Genomic DNA, 19,142 nt, shown 5'->3' with positions numbered 1-19,142 from the left:
GTTTTTAGGAGACTTTTGCGACCTTGCTACAAATCAAATTTAACATAGATTAACTGAGCTAATGGTATGCAAAATAAGCTAATCAAATACAACTATCTCGAATATTTTGCAGCTGTGTATAACAAATATAAGAATTACAGAACTGAAGCCATTTGCATAAGCTCAGGTGTTACAACTTACAAGTTACAAGTGATAGCCACAGGGACAGCAGCCAAGAAGCATAGAACTATTCTGCAAGAAAACTGGGGGCTAAGATAAAGAAGACAGATTGAATGCATATGAAGTTTAAAATAGATGTATCAGCTCCATTTATATTCAATGAATGAGGGTTCTAACTGATTGAACAAATTTGATACTTGAAACCAGACCTACTAAATGAATTTTCTATTTCAGTTGCATGTATCACACTGATGTTTCAGTTTTATAATATTATTAAGAAGGTTTAAAGAACAAACAAGGACCCCTCAAATTTTTTAGTCAATTCCTTTTGTCAGTCCATGTGTTTGCTAACAGTCTGGAGCCTGTAGTTCTGCAGATAAAGGCAGCACTTGGATAATGGGGACTGAATGCATTGCTTGCTAATACTTGTATCACATTGTCCAAGAGCAACCAGAAGGAGATTATGCAATGTTGAACAAAGCACGAAAGCAATGTAGCGAGAACAGAGTACTGGAAATGGATTAATGTTACCCTTTTAATATGACTTATTACAGTCCTAGTTACAACGGACCAGATCATTCAGAACTGGCCCCCACAATCTAATAATTGATATTGATACAAGCACATGCTGCAGCAAAATCAAGTAAAATATAGTTATCATTAGTCTACAGTTTAACCAAAGTTATAAAATGCGTGGCGGGAAACACCAAAATGGACCGAATACGTAACAGGTGCACCGCATTCAGTTTCTCCGTGTAATCAGCTGAGCAATGTACATTGGCGGAACAACTATGCGTACGCACAAGGTCGAAAGCGTCAAGCACGTAATCCTACCGTGCATTCTTCGACCGGGGCACAATCGGTTCAATTCGGCGCAAATTTGGCGTAACTTTCGCAGGAATCCGTAACCCCACAACCCCATCCCCTTTATCTCATTCTCGGCGCACCCCGGCCGCAGCAGGCTGCAGCAATAGTTACGGATGAAGATACAGCCGCCCTAGCGCGCGGCGAGCCCGCCATGATTGGGGTAGGAATCCGGCAAGATCCAAGCGGGTAGAGACAAAGCGCGGGCGGGGAAGGGAACAAAAATCCAGGCAGGGAAGAGGGGGCGATCATGTACCGGCGCCTCCTAGGATCGTGGATCTTGTCGCGGCCCGCTTCCGCTTGTCATCATCTACCTCCCGCCACGCCTCGCGTCGCCTCCCGTACGCGCCGCTCACGCGCTCCGTTCCCCCATCCCAATCATTCGCGGCGGCGTCGCGTTCCGCGGTGTCGCAATCGCCCGCCCGTGTTTTTTGCCCTCGGTGTGGGGGGATTTGAACGGAGGAGAGGAGGGCAGGACACCTGGGCGACTGGGTGCCGCGGGGCCGGTCAGTGCGGCCGCGCGGAAGGAGGTTTTTGGGCGCCGCTTGTTTTTGGTGCCAACTGCCAAGCGTTTCTGCTGTTTCGGTTTGAAGAGGGTTGTGCGCGCCGGCCTGAATTGCAGTTGCAGCAACCTTAGAACAAAACCTTTTTGCTAATGTAATTGCCCGTAATTCTTGGTTTTTTATAATGATTTTTCCCTTATGCAAGGCCACTTGTCATTTGATTCTTCCCAAAACAAAATTAGATTTGAGAAATGATGCGGAAGAAAGGACGACGAGAGACAAGTTGTAGCGTGCCTCCGTTTTTGTTTTCGTTGAGCTTTATGTTTGCTTAGGATTAACACACCATGATGAGAACTGATATTGCATTTTTATTTTTATTTTTGTATTTTCAACATTTTAAATATGTCGAGTCTGGGTTTTGGTTTTAAACATACCGGCTATTTCAGCATTTTTAAAATTTCATGAGCCAAGTTTTAAAACATATTGAACACGTACATTGACATTGTTGTTTTAGGTTTGATATTTATCTAATTACTAATTTTTATCACCGAGTAAAAATGATAAACGAATAATAAATTATTGATCGCAACAAGGGTTACAAGGGGAAAGAAAAGGGCCGACTGTTTCCGTGCACTGGGCTGTGTTTTTTTTTTTGAGAGGTGCACTGGGCTGTGTGTTAGGGAGGGGGTCGGTGGTTCTCTTCACACGGGCCTTATCTTGGGCTTATGTTTTCGATGAGGTCCATCAAACAAACGTGCCTTATCTTTCCTTGATGAAAGCACGTATGACAAATTGGCCCGTAAATCAATCATACCACGTATGTTGGCCCACTTTGCACAAGGCCAGTTCTGAATGGACTCATGGCTCATCAAAAACCCTCCTGCCACTCACTGACTTCAGCAAACCAGCCCAGTAGTTCATGCCTTCTCCCTCTCCGTTTCTGCATAAGTTCGGAAATGCGAGTCTTATTTTTTTCTGGAACCTAAAAAAGTTCGGAGCGAGGGCCTGACAGAAAATTTGCCAGAACGAAAGCGTAGTCGACGCAGCCATAATTCTTCCGAAATGATAAATTGACAATGGCATCGAACCCGGCAACGACGACTGTGTTCCACGCCATATCCACATGGACGCTGCGACGGACGGACCAACGGCCGGGCCATTCCGTCTGAGCGGCGCGGCGTGCGCTGCGATCTGAGCGAGGATCCGAGCAGCAGTGCCGGCTCCGCCCACTTGCCCCTGCTCCTGCCCTTCGCTTTGGCGTGCCACGCCACCCGCCTCTGGCTTTTTTTTTTTTTTTTTTTTGATCACCCGCCTCTGGCCCTTGTCCCCGGCGCCCTCGCGAGCATCACTAGCCTTTGTCCTTGGCCAGGCCCGTGGCCAGCTTTTGCACGATGCTTCTTTGTTCGCATCCGTGTTTCACCGTCAGCGATGAGCTGGTGATCTCCGACCATACGCAAAAAAGGAACGGGTCTAAGGCTCTAGGCATCTAGTCCTTCGTCCTTGCAGTACCAACATGTTCGGGTCCATTTAGCATGGCTCCTTCCGGTTTTAATTTCACCTAATTTAGTACCGTAAAAAGGAGCTGATTCATAACAAAATATATGAATATAGAAAAGATAAAATGACTAATAATTTAAGATGGAAAGAGTAGAACATTCTAGCTGCCTTGCATTATTTTCGCAACTTGTATATGATGGACAAAGCAAATGATCTATGGCTGAGCATACGGAAAAAAAACATGTGGTGTTTGTATGGAGTTTGTGCATGTATGTTTCCACTTATGGAATTTAAAGGTCATCTACGTCTTTGCACGCTATGCAAAAAAAGCGGCTGTGCCAAAAGTATGGCGGATGATTTGTCGCCGAACTTTAGGCAGCTTACGGCGAGAAAAATGGACTTGGCATTGTGGCAGCGTGGTCCTACACGCCGCGAGTTCGACAATGATCCAAACACCTGCCGCTGGTTAGGCGCAAAGTTGTCGTGCAATTGTCTTGACAAGTGGTATCATCTTGATTGGCCTAGATGCCCAAAATTATGTGTATTATGAAAAATGGAAGTATATGTCTTACCTAGTAACCTGGTTACTTTGAGATTGATGACATTATGCACAATTGCCGTCATGAGACCCATCCTAAGGCTTTTTTCATAGTGACTTGCTTTAGAGATTGTTAACTTAGACAATGGTGAAAATTGGTGCATTCTAATGAAATTTCTATAAGAAGAAGATGCGTGTTCATACTAAAAATAAATTTGAAGAATGTTAAAGCCCAAACGTAGCTTCCAGTTTTTTGGGCAGGGTCAACAAGAGTCCGAGATCAGGCCCATTTCGAAGTCCCCCGAACGAGGAACAGCCACCCACCGCACAAACAGAACTGACCAACCCCACGCGCAGAAGGATCCGGAGTTCCGGACGACGAGCGAGAGAGAGCACGGAACGAACTCGCCTCGGCCGGGCCGGTGCCCTCGACGACGACCTCTTCCTCCTCGGCTCCGCTGCCAGACAACCTCACCGCCGGCAGGTGCGCGAATCCCAACCTCCCCGCCCCCCCCCCCCTCTCTCCCCTCCCCACACGGGCGACCGCTTTTCCGAATCCGTGCGGCCAGTTACTGTTCCATCTGTGGCGCGTGCCTGCCTGCCTGCCACCGCCACCCAACGCGCTCATGTGGCGTGGCGCAGTGGTGGAGCGTGCCGCAGAGGTGGTGGCGCCCTCCTGCGCTGCGGCCTCCGGCAGATTCCCCGGTCCGCACCCCACCACAGCAGTCAGCAGGCGACCACCACCGGGCGCCACCCAAAAAGGCGCCCCCCTTTCCGCCGCCCAAATCCGCCTTTTCCCAATCCCCAAGCGCCCGCCGCTGCTCCCTCGTACGCACGCGCGCACCGCGTAGCCTTTATCTGCCCCCGCTGGTGCTGGTCGGCTGCTGTAATCGTCGTCGTCGTTGTTGGGATTGCAGCGTTGGCGGGCCTTGTAGCGAGGAGGGGGTGTGGAGGCGCGGCGATTGTTCGCGGGATGAGCTTCGGCGGCAGCAGCTCCGTCGCGACCGGTATGTTCGGTTTAATAATCGGTGATGCGTCGTCGTTGCTGATGAGTGTCTGGGGTTAATGAGTGCCATGGAATGCAATGCGTTGGATGCAGGTGCGAAGAGGCCATTCGAGTACGGGAGGACGCATGTGGTGAGGCCAAAGGGCACGCACAAGGCCACCATCGTCTGGCTTCACGGCCTCGGGGACAATGGAGCCAGGTAGGGAAGCCCCCTGTTTATGAATGGCGTGCTTGTGGTGTTTGGTATGCTAGATTTGATAAAAGTTAACCATGGCCATAAGCTTTGTACCTTCGGTTGCTATGAACTAACTGTAGGTAGTGCTACTGAAGAATGTTGTCTTACTATCCTTATCATATTGTTTGTAATAGCACCTTATCAGCATCAATTCCTGTTTTATAATCCTATGTGCTCAGAATGCTGAATGCTGTAATAATATAGTTGAATAAATATCAATGGAAGAGTCATTGCACCTCATTGGAGTAACATCTGAGCTGAATTTTTTTATGGACATCTCGCTACCATGCACATATTTGCATATAACGATGCAGGATTGTCAATTTCTTGAAGGATAGGTCTGCATTCTAGACTTGGAAGTTACTGTCATGAATGATGGTTTTTATGTCATGTTTGCAGCTGGTCTCAACTATTGGAAACTCTTCCTCTTCCTAATGTAAGTTAGGATATAGACTCAAATATGTAATGCTTTAAGTTCTGTGTTGGATTGATCTTGTACCTCTTTTGCTAAATTTAGTATGATTGTTTCTTTCTGTATCTTCGCTCTACTCAGATAAAATGGATATGCCCAACTGCTCCTACAAGACCTGTGTCAGTGTTTGGAGGGTTCCCCTCCACTGCATGTAAGCTTTGTGCTATCTACTTGTTTTTCCTTGCTCAAGGATGTTAATTGTTATCAAATCCCTTTAGGATCACTATCTGTCTTCACTCTTAATACATATGCACTACTGTGCTCTTTCTGGATTTGCAGGGTTTGATGTTGCTGATCTTTCAGAGGATGCTCCTGATGATGTTGAGGGGATGGATGCCTCAGCAGCACATGTTGCAAATTTGTTGTCAACTGAACCCGCTGACAGTATGTCTCTCAAGTTCTTTTTCCCCCTTTTCTTGTTTGTTGATGGGTTACCTTTGGTTGCTTATTCATTTAGTTCATCCCATCTTATCAATCAAATACTAGAAATGAGATTGCTGACATGGCCTTTGCTGTTATATCATGGGCATGTTTCTTAATATGTTCCATACACTTAATGAAACTCTTGGACTTTTATAAAAGAGCATGCATGTTGCCGCAGAAATAGGCTAATTCAACATATTAAATTGGCAATCCAACAAAAAAAAAAAGAACTACTTGATCTTTACCAGGAATTTTGTATTTATCTTGTAACCTTTGGTCCTGCTTCATTAATAATTGCAGTCAAACTTGGCGTTGGTGGCTTTAGTATGGGTGCTGCTACTGCTCTATACTCTGCAACTTGCTTTGCTCATGGAAAATATGGAAATGCCAATCCATACCCTGTGAACCTAAGTTTGGCCGTCGGTCTTAGTGGCTGGCTTCCATGTGCCAGGTTTGTCCCATGAGATGGATGTGGTATATATTTTAGAAAAAACTGCTGGGCTTTTACTCACATACTTCATGCTTTGTGGTCATCTTAGGACCTTGAAGAACAGAATTGAATCCTCACCAGAGGCTGCACAAAGGGCTTCGTCCATACCAATTTTTCTATGTCATGGAAAAGGTGCATATCTGTTCTATATCTTAGCGTGCCAGAATTTCTGTCAATAGTTGTATGCTTGGCTTGGTATAAGCATCTTGCTGGGGAGGGTTCTAAGTTCTAACATTCAGCCTGGAGGCAGTATAGGGTTTATGCATGTACAAGATGAAGGCATGATATATAATGATAAACAAGGTTTCAAATATGAGCCTATATGGTTCCACTGGGTAAGATCGGGGCTAGCTAACGAGTCTATCTTGCTTGTAACACTCAATATCAACAATAGACCTGTGTGACTTTCTTTCTATCATATTGCAATTGCTAGCCTAAACTACCATCCAGTAGAAAACAAGCTCTTTTCCTAACACTAGTAACCTCGCTAGGGCAAAGCAGGAATGATCATACATGTTTCTCAAAATGTAGGATGATAATAATGACATTAGGAAATTTGTTTTTCTGTAAACAGATTGAATGGTCCTATGAAATGCTTGGCCTTTTTCTTTATGTAGCCTGCTTGAAATCCAAAAGAGTTGCTGCCTTGTTCATACTTGTAGTAGCACTCGTCAGAAAAATTGTGTCACTTCTCGTTGCATAAACTAGTTTTCATGGACGTAAACCAAATGGCCCTTGTATGTTAGAGCTAACAGGACCACAATATTTAGTTCATGTGTCTTGAACTAAATGATTTGATGCACAAGGAACCCACTACTTGTACAACGTTCTTTCCGATGATTCATAATTGCCACCATTAGTATCCATGATGCACAAGGAACCCACTACTTGTAAAATGTTCTTCCAGATGATTCATAAACAAGAAATTGCCACCATTAGTAATTTATGTTTCATTTCCAATTTTTGTGCAGCTGATGATGTAGTTCTCTACAAGCATGGGGAGAGATCTGCTGATGCCTTGAAGGCAAATGGATTTTCCAATGTGCTCTTCAAGTCATACAATAGGTTTGATACCTCCCCTATTCAGCTACACCTTGGTTACATAGCAATTTTCTGTTTTTTTGTTAACCACGATAATTACTCTCCTCCTTGAAGTCTTGGGCACTACACTGTTCCGGAGGAGATGGACGAAGTCTGCAAATGGCTCACAGCAAATTTGGAGCTCGGCACTTCACCGTCTTGATTGGAAAATGCTGCTGCTGCGGGAAAGACTCGGGGTAGTGGTGTCCAAATAATGCCTGTGTTTGTTCCTGGGAGTTAAATGGTTTTATTAATAGCAAATTTGGGCGGGTATACGGCCATGTTGTAGCTTTTCTTTGCGCAGACATGTCTGCGAATCCTGTACGCTTATAATTTCCACCTTCTGGTCTACGTTTATTTGGTTGTGGCAGTAATGATGCGTGTTTAAAATATTCTGTTGTCCTATTTGATTCCTCATTTCGATATCGAGGACTGCTTGTTGTATATATACCCGGTCGATTACGTGCGTAATACTGCTTGCTGTGTACACAACTACACATATACCGGTCGCTTATGTCGCTGTGTACACTGTACACAACTACACATATACATGTTACAGTGTGTCTTGCCTTAAATCAAATAATCTTTTTTGTCTATTACGACAACCGTATGCTATCGCTGTTACAATGCCGTTGCACTACATGACTGCCAGTACCACTATGCCTACGTGTGTGTACGCGCATGTACTTACACGAGTACGTGCGCAACATTTTTTTTGGAGAAACTCGTGTGCAACATTTCGATGCAGATCTGTTCTGGTAAAACAACGCAGCAAATTAATTAGGGTGGGATAAAGCAAACAGAGTTATTTTGCAGAAAAGAATGCACCCTTGGAGCGTACAAACATGTCACAGGCTGATTATACGTTTCGAACAGCATCCGGTCTGTTCAAAAGAAAAGCAACTTAAAGAGCCCTGGGCATCATCAAGCTCAAGCTAAGACAGTCGGCACGATGCATCAAAGAACAGCATCGCGCAGTAGTATTTATTTATCGAGCATGACAACTTCCGTTACTTGTGGAGTTTAGCTTGTGTTGAGGGTCCAATTAGTTTGGAACGGATTCGATCCACGCGGATCGAGTGCATCTGCCCAAATCGAGTAAACTCTGCATGAGTGAGCTGGAGCCAGCGCAGGACGGGGTTGGCCGGTGCGGTGGGGGAGTGAATGGGGGAGTCCAGCGCGGCAGGGGAGTCCGGCACGATGCGGGAGGCCAGCGCGGTGGGGGATGAGGATGCCGTGATGGATGGATGGAAAAGAGGATGACAGATGAGCCCCGCAGCTGATAGGTGAAACCCGTTACTAACAGTGTTAAAATAGCATCCATCTTATCCTTCTCAACCCTTTCAACCAAACAAAAGATTGAAACGAACTCATCCCTCTCATCCAAACACGAGATGCCAACCCACAAAAGTGGGATGAATCCAACCCATTCCACTTATCCCAAAACCAAACACATGCTTAGGGTTTCGGCGGTTTCGGCACGATCCAAACAAAACAGCGAACACAAATTCGTATCCGAAGCCACTGACAGTGCGAGGAAAATCAACGTTGTCTGAGAAAGAACATCCAGTCTAAGAAATCTGCGTTGGAATACTATGGCTTGTTTCAAGACGAACCATTTTGTTCGCCTTTTGGTGCAATATCGCCAAGCAGATCCTTCAGTTCACCCTTCTGAACAAAATTGCAAAGAAAAAGTCGGTATTAGTTCCACGCTACCCAGAACATCCAGTAACTAAATTAAACCTGCCATGATGAGCTAACTTGCCTGGTGCATTGTGAGTATGATATCGGATCCCCCAACAAACTCTCCTTTGATAAATACTTGTGGAAATGTGGGCCAGTTACTGTAAAAAAAAGTAAATATTGAAATTTACCAAGTGCAAGCATTAACTGATTCTGGTATGGTTCTTCGAAAAAGTTAACTTATTGTGGCATAAGAACCAGCTGAATGATTCTAATTTATCCCATTTTCATACACCACAATTCAACAGGAAAAAAAGTGCGACTGAAACACGCGTCATAATATAGGACTGACTGTTCACAGATGCTACTCTACTGATTTATTTTGACATGAGGATATCCTGAACGAAACCAAATTCCATTGTCAACTAACAGAATCCATTTTGCTCATTCTGAAATTTCATTCTCTTTCCATTTATATTTTTCAGATATCATTATGTTGCTTGTTCTCTCTTGAGTCTTTAGGTTGAACTAAAACAACGTTTCCTTTACCAACACGGAGATAATCCATCCCAGATCAGTTCTATTTTCCTTTGAAGACACAAGCAGTTACCACATAACATCTAACAACACATAATATTATAGTAAGCCAACTTACCTGTATGCTTTAACACTCTCTTTGAGCTTAAGGTCTGACAAAATATCTCTAGCACTGATGGGGACACCTGCAATAGACAATATCCGACTTAAGAATTTAAAGAGCACATTGATTCAAAAAATCAGAACTCAGAGACAACTTACCATATTGCTGGAGGACCTTCACTGCCAATGCACTGAATCCGCACCTAGGAGCATCAGGATAACCCTTCATATAGATCAAGACAGGGTGCTCCTTGATATCCTGCCAAGGTGTTTATTGTGGGAACCACAGCTTCAGATTATGACTAGTTGTGTAAAATGTTAAATGAGTTGATCCAAATTGTTCCAAAAGCTCATTAGTAAAGCAGAATGTACACCTGAGCAACAATGTCATCAAAAGACATCTCTGAACTTTTGCTTGTTGGCTGAAAATCTTGATGCGTATCGGGATCAGCAGCTACTCGTGTTGTCATTGAGTCCCCATTTGCACTAGGAGCACCGCCAAGACCTGATGAGTAGTTCATAAACTGCTGGATAGCTGGTCGTGAAACAGCCTGCTCTTCCAGTTATCATGCAAAACAGAAAAGGACTCAAAATGAAAATCAGAAGGTAAAATCTAATAGAACATTAAGGGTCTGTTTGCTTTGCAACCAGACTGCGCCATAACGCAACTGCAGCCACGCCGCAAGTCTGGCGGATGAATCGTCCGCCAAACTTTTGGCGAGCTCTGGCAGCAAAATGAACGTAGATTCTACTACGGAAGTGCGGCACGCCAAATCTCTGGACGTAGACCAAACAGTCAGCTAAGTTAAGGCAGCACGCTGGAGTTATGGCGCAGCACGATGCGGACGCGAAGCAAACAGACCCTAAATATAACATGCACCTCAGTATGCTCCTTTTTAAATTGGGCAAAGTGATAAATTTCATAAAATGCACGACCCATATTCAGACAAAAGGTAAAAGTATACCCCTTGCCAAATTCTAGTGGTGTAAGGTTGGGGGTTCTTTATCAAGTAGGGCATAAGGAAGCTTAACTCTTACACTATACCGCAGGGGTACGAGTCCGGTGCAAAGGTTGAATAACTTCCTTTTTAGAAATGCAGGTGTAGAAACTAGAAATTGCTCGGTCAAAAAAAAAAGAAACTAGAAGTTGCTACCAGAGAATGATACTAGACCATAACCAACTTAAAAGTTAAGGTACCAATACCAAAGTACATCTAATGCCAAACCTAAAAAGGTTGTGGCTACATCCTGCTAATACATTTCTTTTCATTAGATGGAACATATAACACATTTACCTAGTGAAAACCATGAGGCAACACAAATGGAAATATATTCCAACTTATCCATGGAGACCACACGAATGTTAAACAGCACATTACATTGTCCAAATACATTATTACTATTGGCAACTAGGTGTATGTTGCAGGTGCACTAAAGTTCCAAAAACTAGTTGATCGATTGCCCATTAGAATCTAAGAATAAAACCAATGTGCTGGAAGTCCGAAAACTTTGCATCGAATATTAATCAACCACACATCAGAAACTCGGAATAGAGATAATTGCGCAAAAGTCAGCAATTCCAAACCCCTGATGCACTAGTACAACAGAAGGAAATAAGCGGAAACTAAGATCACCACAACTCAAACAATCTCCTTATAGTTTTGTTCAAAAAAAAAACTCACTATGGTAGAATTTAGTGACAAGAAATTTCATTATTTGGGTCTCAATTTGCAAGTCTTTCAACATTTGACACCCTAACTGCCTAACCCACATGTCATGTGAGCGTCAAATCTTGAAAGGCTCATTTGAGTCCCAACTAATTGACAGACAAAGATCACATTAAATTGTCAATGTCAAAGGAAGGGTACAAGAAGAGCCTTTAGCCTTACAGCTGCGCTCGATGCGCGGGACGATCTCATGAGTCCCCTTACGAGGGCGGTGGATACTAATCTCGCCATGGTATCCTGCAGAAGAAATATACGGCAACAAACACCGCGATTAAGCAAAATATCCACCAATTTAACCGAAAATCAACAACTAAACCCCAGCCAATAACAACGAACTCGCGCTACGCGAAGGGAACCGCTTGTGCGATAGAGCGAAATAGGCCCCAGACCCTAGAGAATGTCAAGAGAGTAGAGAGAATTATCGGCAGATAATTTGATCCGCCTGACAAGGAACCCCACACCCACCGTAGTGGTGAACTGGTGATGGTGCGCGGATTCTCCCGCCGTCGTCACACGACTCGACGACGCAAATTGAGGAAAAGGAGGCCTCCCCGGGGTCGGGTGCGAGAAGGAGACACGGGTGAAGTGTGCGAAGGAGGAGACTAACCGAGACGAAATCGACGGCGAGGAGGAGCCGGATGGGGGCGGCGCCGCCGGGGTCGGGAGACGGCGGCGAAGGAGAAGGGAAGGGAAGTCGATGAGAAGAACGAGCAGCGGAGCAGGCCCAATCGAACCTCATTTCCCCATTCATTCTCCTTGTAGCGGGCCGAACCAGATATGGCCCAGTTATTTAGTGAGTGTAGAGATAGAAGCCCAGTTTGGGTCCAGAGACGGCCCATTTTTAACCCGCGGGACAGGAGGCCGAACTCGGAAGCTAACCGTCCTCCATTTCGGAGCGGCAGCGACGAGGTTTCTCCGGCGGTTTTATGCCGCCGCCGCCGCCGGCTGCGCCGACCGGTGATCAGATCTCGCAGCGGGCGTTTCCTGTTGGCTTCCTTCCTCTTCAATCCCCGGGAGGTGCGTGCTCTTTGCTTGTTCAACCCCCCTTGGAACTGGTTGGAGTGGAGTAAGACGGTGTCGCTGCGGGCATCGCCTTCGCGTGTAATCTGGGCCAATGTGTAGGTGATTTGGTGCATCGGAGGTAGAGGATTAGTATGATGGTGCATCTTTGGGCGGCGAGACAGTGATCTGATTGTGTAAGGAAACTGCTCTTGAGTTGTCATATGAAGTGCGCAGTGTAGCGAAAGAGTGTGCTTGATTGTGTTGCATCTACAGTGTAGCGAAAGAGTAGTTCTTATTAACATGTCATAGTGGTATCACTGGTTTGCTAATGATCAAATATTGCACTTCCGGCACCGCTAGTTATTCTTAGATTATTATGCGTAGATTAGTCATTTGCCAAACAGAAAAGGTAAAAGATGCAGAATGGGGTAACTGGTTTGTATGTGCTTTGTATGCTGCTAGGCAACGAAGTGAAGCTTTACAGTACCTCTTATTCCCCATATACTTGGAGCATAAATCATATGTAACCATGAGGCAGGAGAATCTCTGTTTAGAATAGCAAAATCTTTGAACCTGCCACCACAAAACCATGAATGAGTTGGCATAGCAAGGTAGAGAGCTAGAAGAAAGATAGCCTTTAAGTTGTTCCTTATATACCTTGTAAAGGGTGCATAGGCCCACAGCTTTGTGGGTACTGTAAAAGAGGGTGTTTTGAGAAAAAAAAAACCTCTAAACAAGACCTTGTGTTAAGTGCTGGAATTTCTTGGAGCAACCTCATAAAATTATTCCAATGTAGCTATAAATGGGCAAGTACCCTACATTGACATTTCAAATTTCCTGGTAGTCCTACTGCCGATCTGAAATCCTTGCGTCCAGCCTATTCTTTTCAATTGATTCAGCATTTTTTTTTCTATACATGTTTGTACTGAAAGAAGAATCCTAAAAATGTTTGTGAGTCTTAAGACCCTGCATTATTTTGTGCTTATGGATTACTACCTTTTCCTTCACATGTTCTACCTTTTCCATCACATTTCTTCTTAAGAACTAGAGTTTCAATCTATCAGTTATTCGCAATTCTACATTTATAATATTGTTTATCATCATGTATATACGTTAACAATATGTTCCATGTGGTAGCTACATATTTATTTTAGTTGGAAACCAAGCAAGTGTCCATAACTGCTTGTATTCACAGCATACTTTCTAGTTTCTACTTCTTTCTACTGTGGTCTGTGGACCACTGACTCAGACAAAGTCAGGAAACGTGCTGATAAGTTGTTGTTTATGGGTTGCAGTTTTGGCCCATGACAGAATGATTCTAACTGTTAAGTCTTTTTCTGCAGACGTATTGTTGCCTCACTAAAAACAAATTCTAGACACTGTTGACCTGGGACCATTTGTTCAAGCTGTCAGCATTAGTTTATCATACTTTTATTTCCGTTAATCATTTTCTATGTAAACAATTGTCCTTAGTATGGGGACCAGCTCCAACCGTACATTGACTCATGGATTACTAATACAGTTGAGTGGTACTCCCCCCATCCCAAATTACTATTCGTTTTGTCTTTTCTACGTACGTAGCTTTTGCTATGGACCTACATGTATGCATGTCTAGAAATGTCAAAACGAATAGTAATTTGGGACGGAGGGAGTAGTACACAAGCCACGATTAAATATATCATCCTCTGTGAGAGGTTTAAGCTATATCACGATCCTGTTGATTAGACAGCTCCTCTGATGAATATTCCCTTCTTCCTTCTATTATTGTCTTGTTACCTTTTTCTTGTGGAGTGTGGACCTGCATTGTGGCCACGCATTACTGCAGCTCTTCTGCAAGCAATGGTAAGGGTATCTGGTAACCTACAGTGTTGGAATGATTGCGGGAAACAAAACTTTTTCACCCTGATGAGGACGCTTTTTGAATTGGACTTGTTTGGCAATGATTCCATTGGGTTGTGCTTTACAGTAGGAGTCCTTTTCTCTTGTGTTTCCCAATGGTTTTCGTCCTCTAAAGTTAAAAAGTAGATGTGGCTCTAGAGAGTGATCCCCTGGCACACAATACTCCAGAATGTGATTACTCCTCGCATCCATGCTTAGCTGAATGGTAGCTAACAAGTTTACTTTTAGTTGTTTGATGTGATCGCATGATTTGCTTGATGTAATTGCATAAATTGCATTCTTTCATACATAAATGCTGATGCATATGCTTAAGTTGTGAGATCAATCGCCATTGTCTTATGTTTTCTTTATGGATGGAGCTTGTCTTTTTATATATAGTTTTCTTGACGATTTTAGCTATAGTTTCCCCTCACTTGGTCAGTTTTGCTCTTGCCCAGTTCTTTATTTACTGCATTGTAAGTTGTGAGCATGGTGGTTTTTCCTATGCAGGTTGTCATTGATGACTGATGAGTTTGTTCTGGTATGTATCTGTGTTTTGGACCAGTAACAATCCATCTTATTATATTTCAAGAATCTACAGAAGGGGATCTCTAATTTAAATGCAGCAGAGGATCACACAGCCCTTTAAGCTTTAATGTTTGATGCATAGACATACATGATTACTCAGTTGCTAATTGCAAGTATCTATTTTTGGGCGAAAGACAGTTGTAAGTAACTATTGGCGGATAGCATCCACAAACTGCAAAAGGGGTCTGTCCAAACCGACCAGACATTGTGTTGGCCGGCAGATCTGCCATCAAGATTTGGTGTTCTCAGTGTTCCCACAATCCCAATTGGAGCTGCCCCAGCAACTTCTTCATGCTGCATTGTTTCTGCTATGTTTGTTGTGAGAGAACAGGCAGGATCGTACAATACATTGACCTGATACTGGGCGTATATATGACGTATGGCTGCTGTGCTGGTACTGGCAGAAGCAGAAAGGTTCCAGAAAGCATAGAAAATCCGAGGCAATTGGGCGTTAATGCTTGGTCCATGATATGCCTGACGAGAACTGAAACACTATTTCTCACTGCTAGCTTGACATGACAATTGAGCGGGCCTTTTCCTGGTCCTATGATGCCTGTATTCTTTGTTTTCATCTAATTGTTGTTTTGTCTTATGGTCCCGCAACTGTACATATGGCGAGTTACAATGCCCTGGGTGCCCAAATGTTTCACTTGCCCAATAGTGCCTTGCAAAAATGTCCTGCTGCAAGACTCAACACTAGTCATGGTTCAACATGGATTGTTGTTGGCACAAACAAGACTTGGCCTAATGCTATTGTATCCTTCCTGCTTCACGCGCAGAAGTGACCAGCCTGGGCAATGGCAACAGGAAGGCATGGCACAGATAGGTGGAAAGCTTGGGTGGTTGACGTGGCCACTAAATGGAATCACATGAACCCTTAAAGATATGTACCAAAAGAGGAAGAAAGGAGGAAGGAGTGGGAGGATAGCAGAGGAAGGAAAGGGTAAGCATCTTTTATATAATTTCAGCAGTTGTGAGGTGGCTGTGTTATTGCTTCTGCACGGGCGATGCATGTGTAACTTTCAACTGCAAAGCTTTAGCAGTTATCTTCTCTTCTTTAATCACAAAGCAGCCTACTGGCCGTTGGTTCTTCATGTGACCCATCCATCCAGGCATAAAGCAATGTCACCATGCTTGCACCTGCACACTGCTACAAAGTTCATTGCACGATTCCAGTTTTCTTCTCTCTCGTTTTTCTTCAAAATATGCTTACCCATCTATACTTACTGCTTGGGTTTACTCTGGTGCAGTGGAGCTAGCTGCTTGAGGACACTGAACCAGGTAGTTTCCAACTAGCCTTGGGGGTCCAATGATGCAATGATTCTTGCCTATATAATTATCCATGCAAGTGGAGAAAAAGGTGAATCAACTCTGCTAGATCCTGGGGAATAGTTATATACTTAACAATAGATACTCTACAGGATAAAGCTGGCTTATGTGACTTTAAACCTTTTTAAACTTGCCATCCACACGACCACACATTAGCTCATGGCACCCTCAGTCCACAGCTGCTTATATAGTAACAGGGAGCTGGGAGGTAGAGAGGAGGTCCTAGCTTCTCTTTGGTTTCTCATTGCATTGCCTTGCTGCCTTAGAGCCTCAATGGCTACCATCAGAGAGGAGTCCGACTACGACAGCAGCCGGTCCTCGCTCACGGCGCCAGGCTCCCGCCGGAGCTGGATCAGTGACATTGGCAGCTCCAGCTCGGTCTCGGTGCGCTCCTTCGGCGGAGGCTGGGACACACCAGCCTCGTCATGCCGCCATAAGCCCCACAAGGCGAACCAGGCCGAGTGGGAGGCCATCAGGCGCATCCGAGCTGCCGCTGGCCGCATCGGGCTGGAGCACTTCCGCCTGGTGCGGCGCCTGGGCAGCGGCGACCTCGGCAACGTCTACCTCTGCCAGCTGCGTGAACCCTGGTCGACGGGGTGCCTGTACGCCATGAAGGTGGTGGACAAGGACGCGCTGGCGTTCCGCAAGAAGCTGCGGCGGGCGGAGGTGGAGCGTGAGATCCTGCGCACGCTCGATCACCCCTTCCTGCCGACATTGTACGCTGACTTCGAGGCGGCGCACTACGCCTGCCTCGTCATGGAGTTCTGCCCCGGCGGCGACTTGCATGTGGCCCGGCAACGGCAGCCCGGGAGGCGGTTCAGCATCTCCTCGGCGAGGTATTATCCATTTACAAAACTCCCATGACTGCATGAGCATCTTTTCTCTCACATCTGTGGCTGAGGCACGGTAAGTAAAGTTCTGTTCCAGGGTCAAGCTAAGCTTTGTTTCAGCGTCACTTTTGTAAAAGCATAGCTCTTTAAGCTAGTGATCCTCTTTTCATGTGCATTGGTGCTAGCTTTCAGCAGGCTCTTTTTGTCTTGCCGTGTCAATCTTACCAAGCAGATCTGTTTGAACCACTAGGGCTTCATGTAAGCTAATGATTTGAGCTGCATGTATAGTGACATGTATGCTGATCCACTGTACGCACAATCAGGAGATATTTATCCTCTCCGAATCATTGTTGAATGCAATTTAAAGGCATGTTTATCTTCGTGCGAAAAGAAGAGAAGTATATTAATAACTTTGCTTATAGACTGTTGGTTTCGCGTGAACGTACGGCAGGTTATGTATCTCTGTCTGACAGTGAACTGATGGCAGGTTCTATGTGGCGGAGACGGTGCTGGCGCTGGAGTACCTGCACATGATGGGGGTGGTGTACAGGGACCTCAAGCCGGAGAACGTCCTGGTGCGCGGCGACGGCCACATCATGCTCTCGGACTTCGACCTCTCCCTCAAGTGCGACGTCGTGCCGAGGCTTCTCCGCCACAACAGCCACCCCCACAATGGCAGCGCCGCCGGGCGAGCGGACGCGGCCAAGCCGTCCTGCGTCCCGCCGATCCAGCCGGTGCTGTCGTGCCTCTTCAAGGGCGTGCACAAGTGCCAAGCAAAGGAGGAGGCCGCGCCGAGTCGTCCCGGCGGCGACGGCGAGACGTCGTCGGAGCCCGCCGCCGACACCACCAACCCGGAGGTGGTGGTGGAGCCGGTCTCGGCGCGGTCCAAGTCCTTCGTGGGCACGCACGAGTACCTGGCGCCGGAGGTGATCTCCGGGCAGGGCCACGGCAGCGCCGTCGACTGGTGGACGCTGGGGGTGTTCATGTACGAGATGATCTACGGGCGGACGCCGTTCAAGGGCGAGAGCAACGACAAGACCCTGGCCAACATCATCAAGCAGCCGCTGGCGTTCCCGCGGGTGGCGGCGGCGGCGAGCGGCAGAGAGTGGGACGAGCACCTCCGCGCGCAGGACCTCATGAGCCAGCTCCTGGCCAAGAACCCCAAGAAGCGGCTGGGCGGGTGCACGGGCTCCGCCGAGGTGAAGCGGCACCAGTTCTTCAAGGGCGTGAACTGGGCGCTCGTCAGGTCCGTCCGGCCGCCCGAGGTGCCCAAGCCGCCGCCGCCGGTGGCGCCAGCGGCCGCGGCGCAGAAGAAGAAGGTGATGATGATGAGCAGGAAGGAGCGGCAGGAGCCCTACAACCCCGTCCGGCCCGACGAACGCTTCGAGTACTTCTGAGCTGGCGTTCGATCTTGTCTGAAGGTCCATCGGCGGATCGATTAGTGAAAGTGTACATACAGTAGCGCGACAGGAGCACCAAGCTGTAGAAACCCGTGGCTGGCTGGCCAATAAAACCGCCTCCTCGACGCGGCTAGTTTGCAGGGGAAAATCGAGCGTTTCTTTGCTCAGGTTTTTGTGTTAGTTTCGTCGCTGCCAACATGATGGGTTGATCGATTTTGTTGGAAGAATCCTGTCCCCGACCGTGCCAAGGGCCATGGATGTCACAAGAAAGCGTGTGCTTTTGCAGTACGAGGCATGCCGGGGGAGGGAGATCGAAGCGATCGAGCTGAAATCGCGGAGCGCGGCGGGCACGAGGGCACAGGCAGACATGAGATCGACATGCTAGCGCTAGCGCTAGCGCGGTGGCATCTGCGGGGGCGCGGACGGGAGCGGGTGGATGGAGCGGCGGCCAGGGGCGAGGAGGGGAGGAGGGGGCCCCCTGGGCGCCGTGCCGGTCGGCTCTCATGGCGCCCCCGCGCACGCGCGTTTTGTCCCGTTTCCCCGTGCGCCCGGCCGAGCCCCCACCACCTGGTCGCGCGCACTCGCCAACCACCACCATCCCCCTCCCCGATCGATGCAGCTTTGCCGGCTCGAACCGTCACGCACTCGCGCGTCTCGCTGTCGCTAGATGCGTTCCCTGCACTGCACCGCCATTCGTCGCAAAAGCCTCCCCGTCTGCTAGCGCGTTGGAAGAGAGAGTTTTGTTCTACGGCTAGCTCGATCTACCTGCCGAAAACGACGTACAGCCCCCGTACGTGCC

At 46.7% G+C, this 19,142-nt stretch overlaps 3 protein-coding genes across 3 annotated transcripts; 2 read left to right on the top strand and 1 right to left on the bottom strand.

Annotated features, from left to right (window-relative positions):
• Positions 1-3,874: 3,874 nt before the first annotated feature.
• Positions 3,875-7,713, top strand: LOC101781502 (acyl-protein thioesterase 1 homolog 1). The gene is made up of 10 exons (XM_004968331.3): positions 3,875-4,045; positions 4,479-4,568; positions 4,661-4,766; positions 5,202-5,238; positions 5,356-5,425; positions 5,554-5,658; positions 5,998-6,148; positions 6,237-6,319; positions 7,159-7,252; positions 7,343-7,713. Exons 2-10 carry the CDS (start codon positions 4,535-4,537, stop codon positions 7,428-7,430), a joined length of 768 nt encoding a protein of 255 aa, XP_004968388.1. The 5' UTR covers positions 3,875-4,045; positions 4,479-4,534; the 3' UTR covers positions 7,431-7,713.
• Positions 7,714-8,567: 854 nt separating this feature from the next.
• Positions 8,568-12,055, bottom strand: LOC101781103 (monothiol glutaredoxin-S4, mitochondrial). Its single transcript, XM_004968330.3, has 7 exons — positions 11,924-12,055; positions 11,479-11,553; positions 9,964-10,140; positions 9,749-9,848; positions 9,606-9,672; positions 9,033-9,111; positions 8,568-8,938 (listed from the first exon to the last, which is right to left on the bottom strand). The coding sequence occupies exons 1-7, from the start codon at positions 12,053-12,055 to the stop codon at positions 8,873-8,875; spliced, it is 696 nt and encodes a 231-aa protein (XP_004968387.2). The 3' UTR covers positions 8,568-8,872.
• Positions 12,056-15,967: 3,912 nt separating this feature from the next.
• Positions 15,968-18,567, top strand: LOC101780702 (protein kinase PINOID 2). Its single transcript, XM_004968329.3, has 2 exons — positions 15,968-16,949; positions 17,431-18,567. Exons 1-2 carry the CDS (start codon positions 16,273-16,275, stop codon positions 18,338-18,340), a joined length of 1,587 nt encoding a protein of 528 aa, XP_004968386.1. The 5' UTR covers positions 15,968-16,272; the 3' UTR covers positions 18,341-18,567.
• The last annotated feature ends 575 nt before the right edge of the window (positions 18,568-19,142 follow it).

Source organism: Setaria italica, chromosome V (genome assembly GCF_000263155.2).
Source record: "Setaria italica strain Yugu1 chromosome V, Setaria_italica_v2.0, whole genome shotgun sequence".
Lineage (NCBI taxonomy): Eukaryota > Viridiplantae > Streptophyta > Magnoliopsida > Poales > Poaceae > Setaria > Setaria italica.
The sequence above is the reverse complement of the archived record's forward strand: the minus strand, read 5'-3'. Positions and strand labels throughout refer to the sequence as shown.

What these genes read in the sequence shown, in the direction of transcription:
- LOC101781103 (XM_004968330.3), bottom strand. Translation starts at nt 12,055, where the DNA reads ATGAGGTTCGATTGGGCCTGCTCCGCTGCTCGTTCTTCTCATCGACTT. An exon ending in CCCGCGCATCGAGCGCAGCT is followed by an intron (nt 10,141 to 11,478) that starts GTAAGGCTAAAG and finishes CTGGAAGAGCAG; the next exon opens with GCTGTTTCACGACCAGCTAT. An exon ending in TCATACTCACAATGCACCAG is followed by an intron (nt 8,939 to 9,032) that starts GCAAGTTAGCTC and finishes AATTTTGTTCAG; the next exon opens with AAGGGTGAACTGAAGGATCT.
- LOC101780702 (XM_004968329.3), top strand. Translation starts at nt 16,273, where the DNA reads ATGGCACCCTCAGTCCACAGCTGCTTATATAGTAACAGGGAGCTGGGA. An exon ending in TTCAGCATCTCCTCGGCGAG is followed by an intron (nt 16,950 to 17,430) that starts GTATTATCCATT and finishes AACTGATGGCAG; the next exon opens with GTTCTATGTGGCGGAGACGG.
- LOC101781502 (XM_004968331.3), top strand. Translation starts at nt 4,535, where the DNA reads ATGAGCTTCGGCGGCAGCAGCTCCGTCGCGACCG. An exon ending in GTCAACTGAACCCGCTGACA is followed by an intron (nt 5,659 to 5,997) that starts GTATGTCTCTCA and finishes TAATAATTGCAG; the next exon opens with TCAAACTTGGCGTTGGTGGC. An exon ending in TTTTCTATGTCATGGAAAAG is followed by an intron (nt 6,320 to 7,158) that starts GTGCATATCTGT and finishes ATTTTTGTGCAG; the next exon opens with CTGATGATGTAGTTCTCTAC.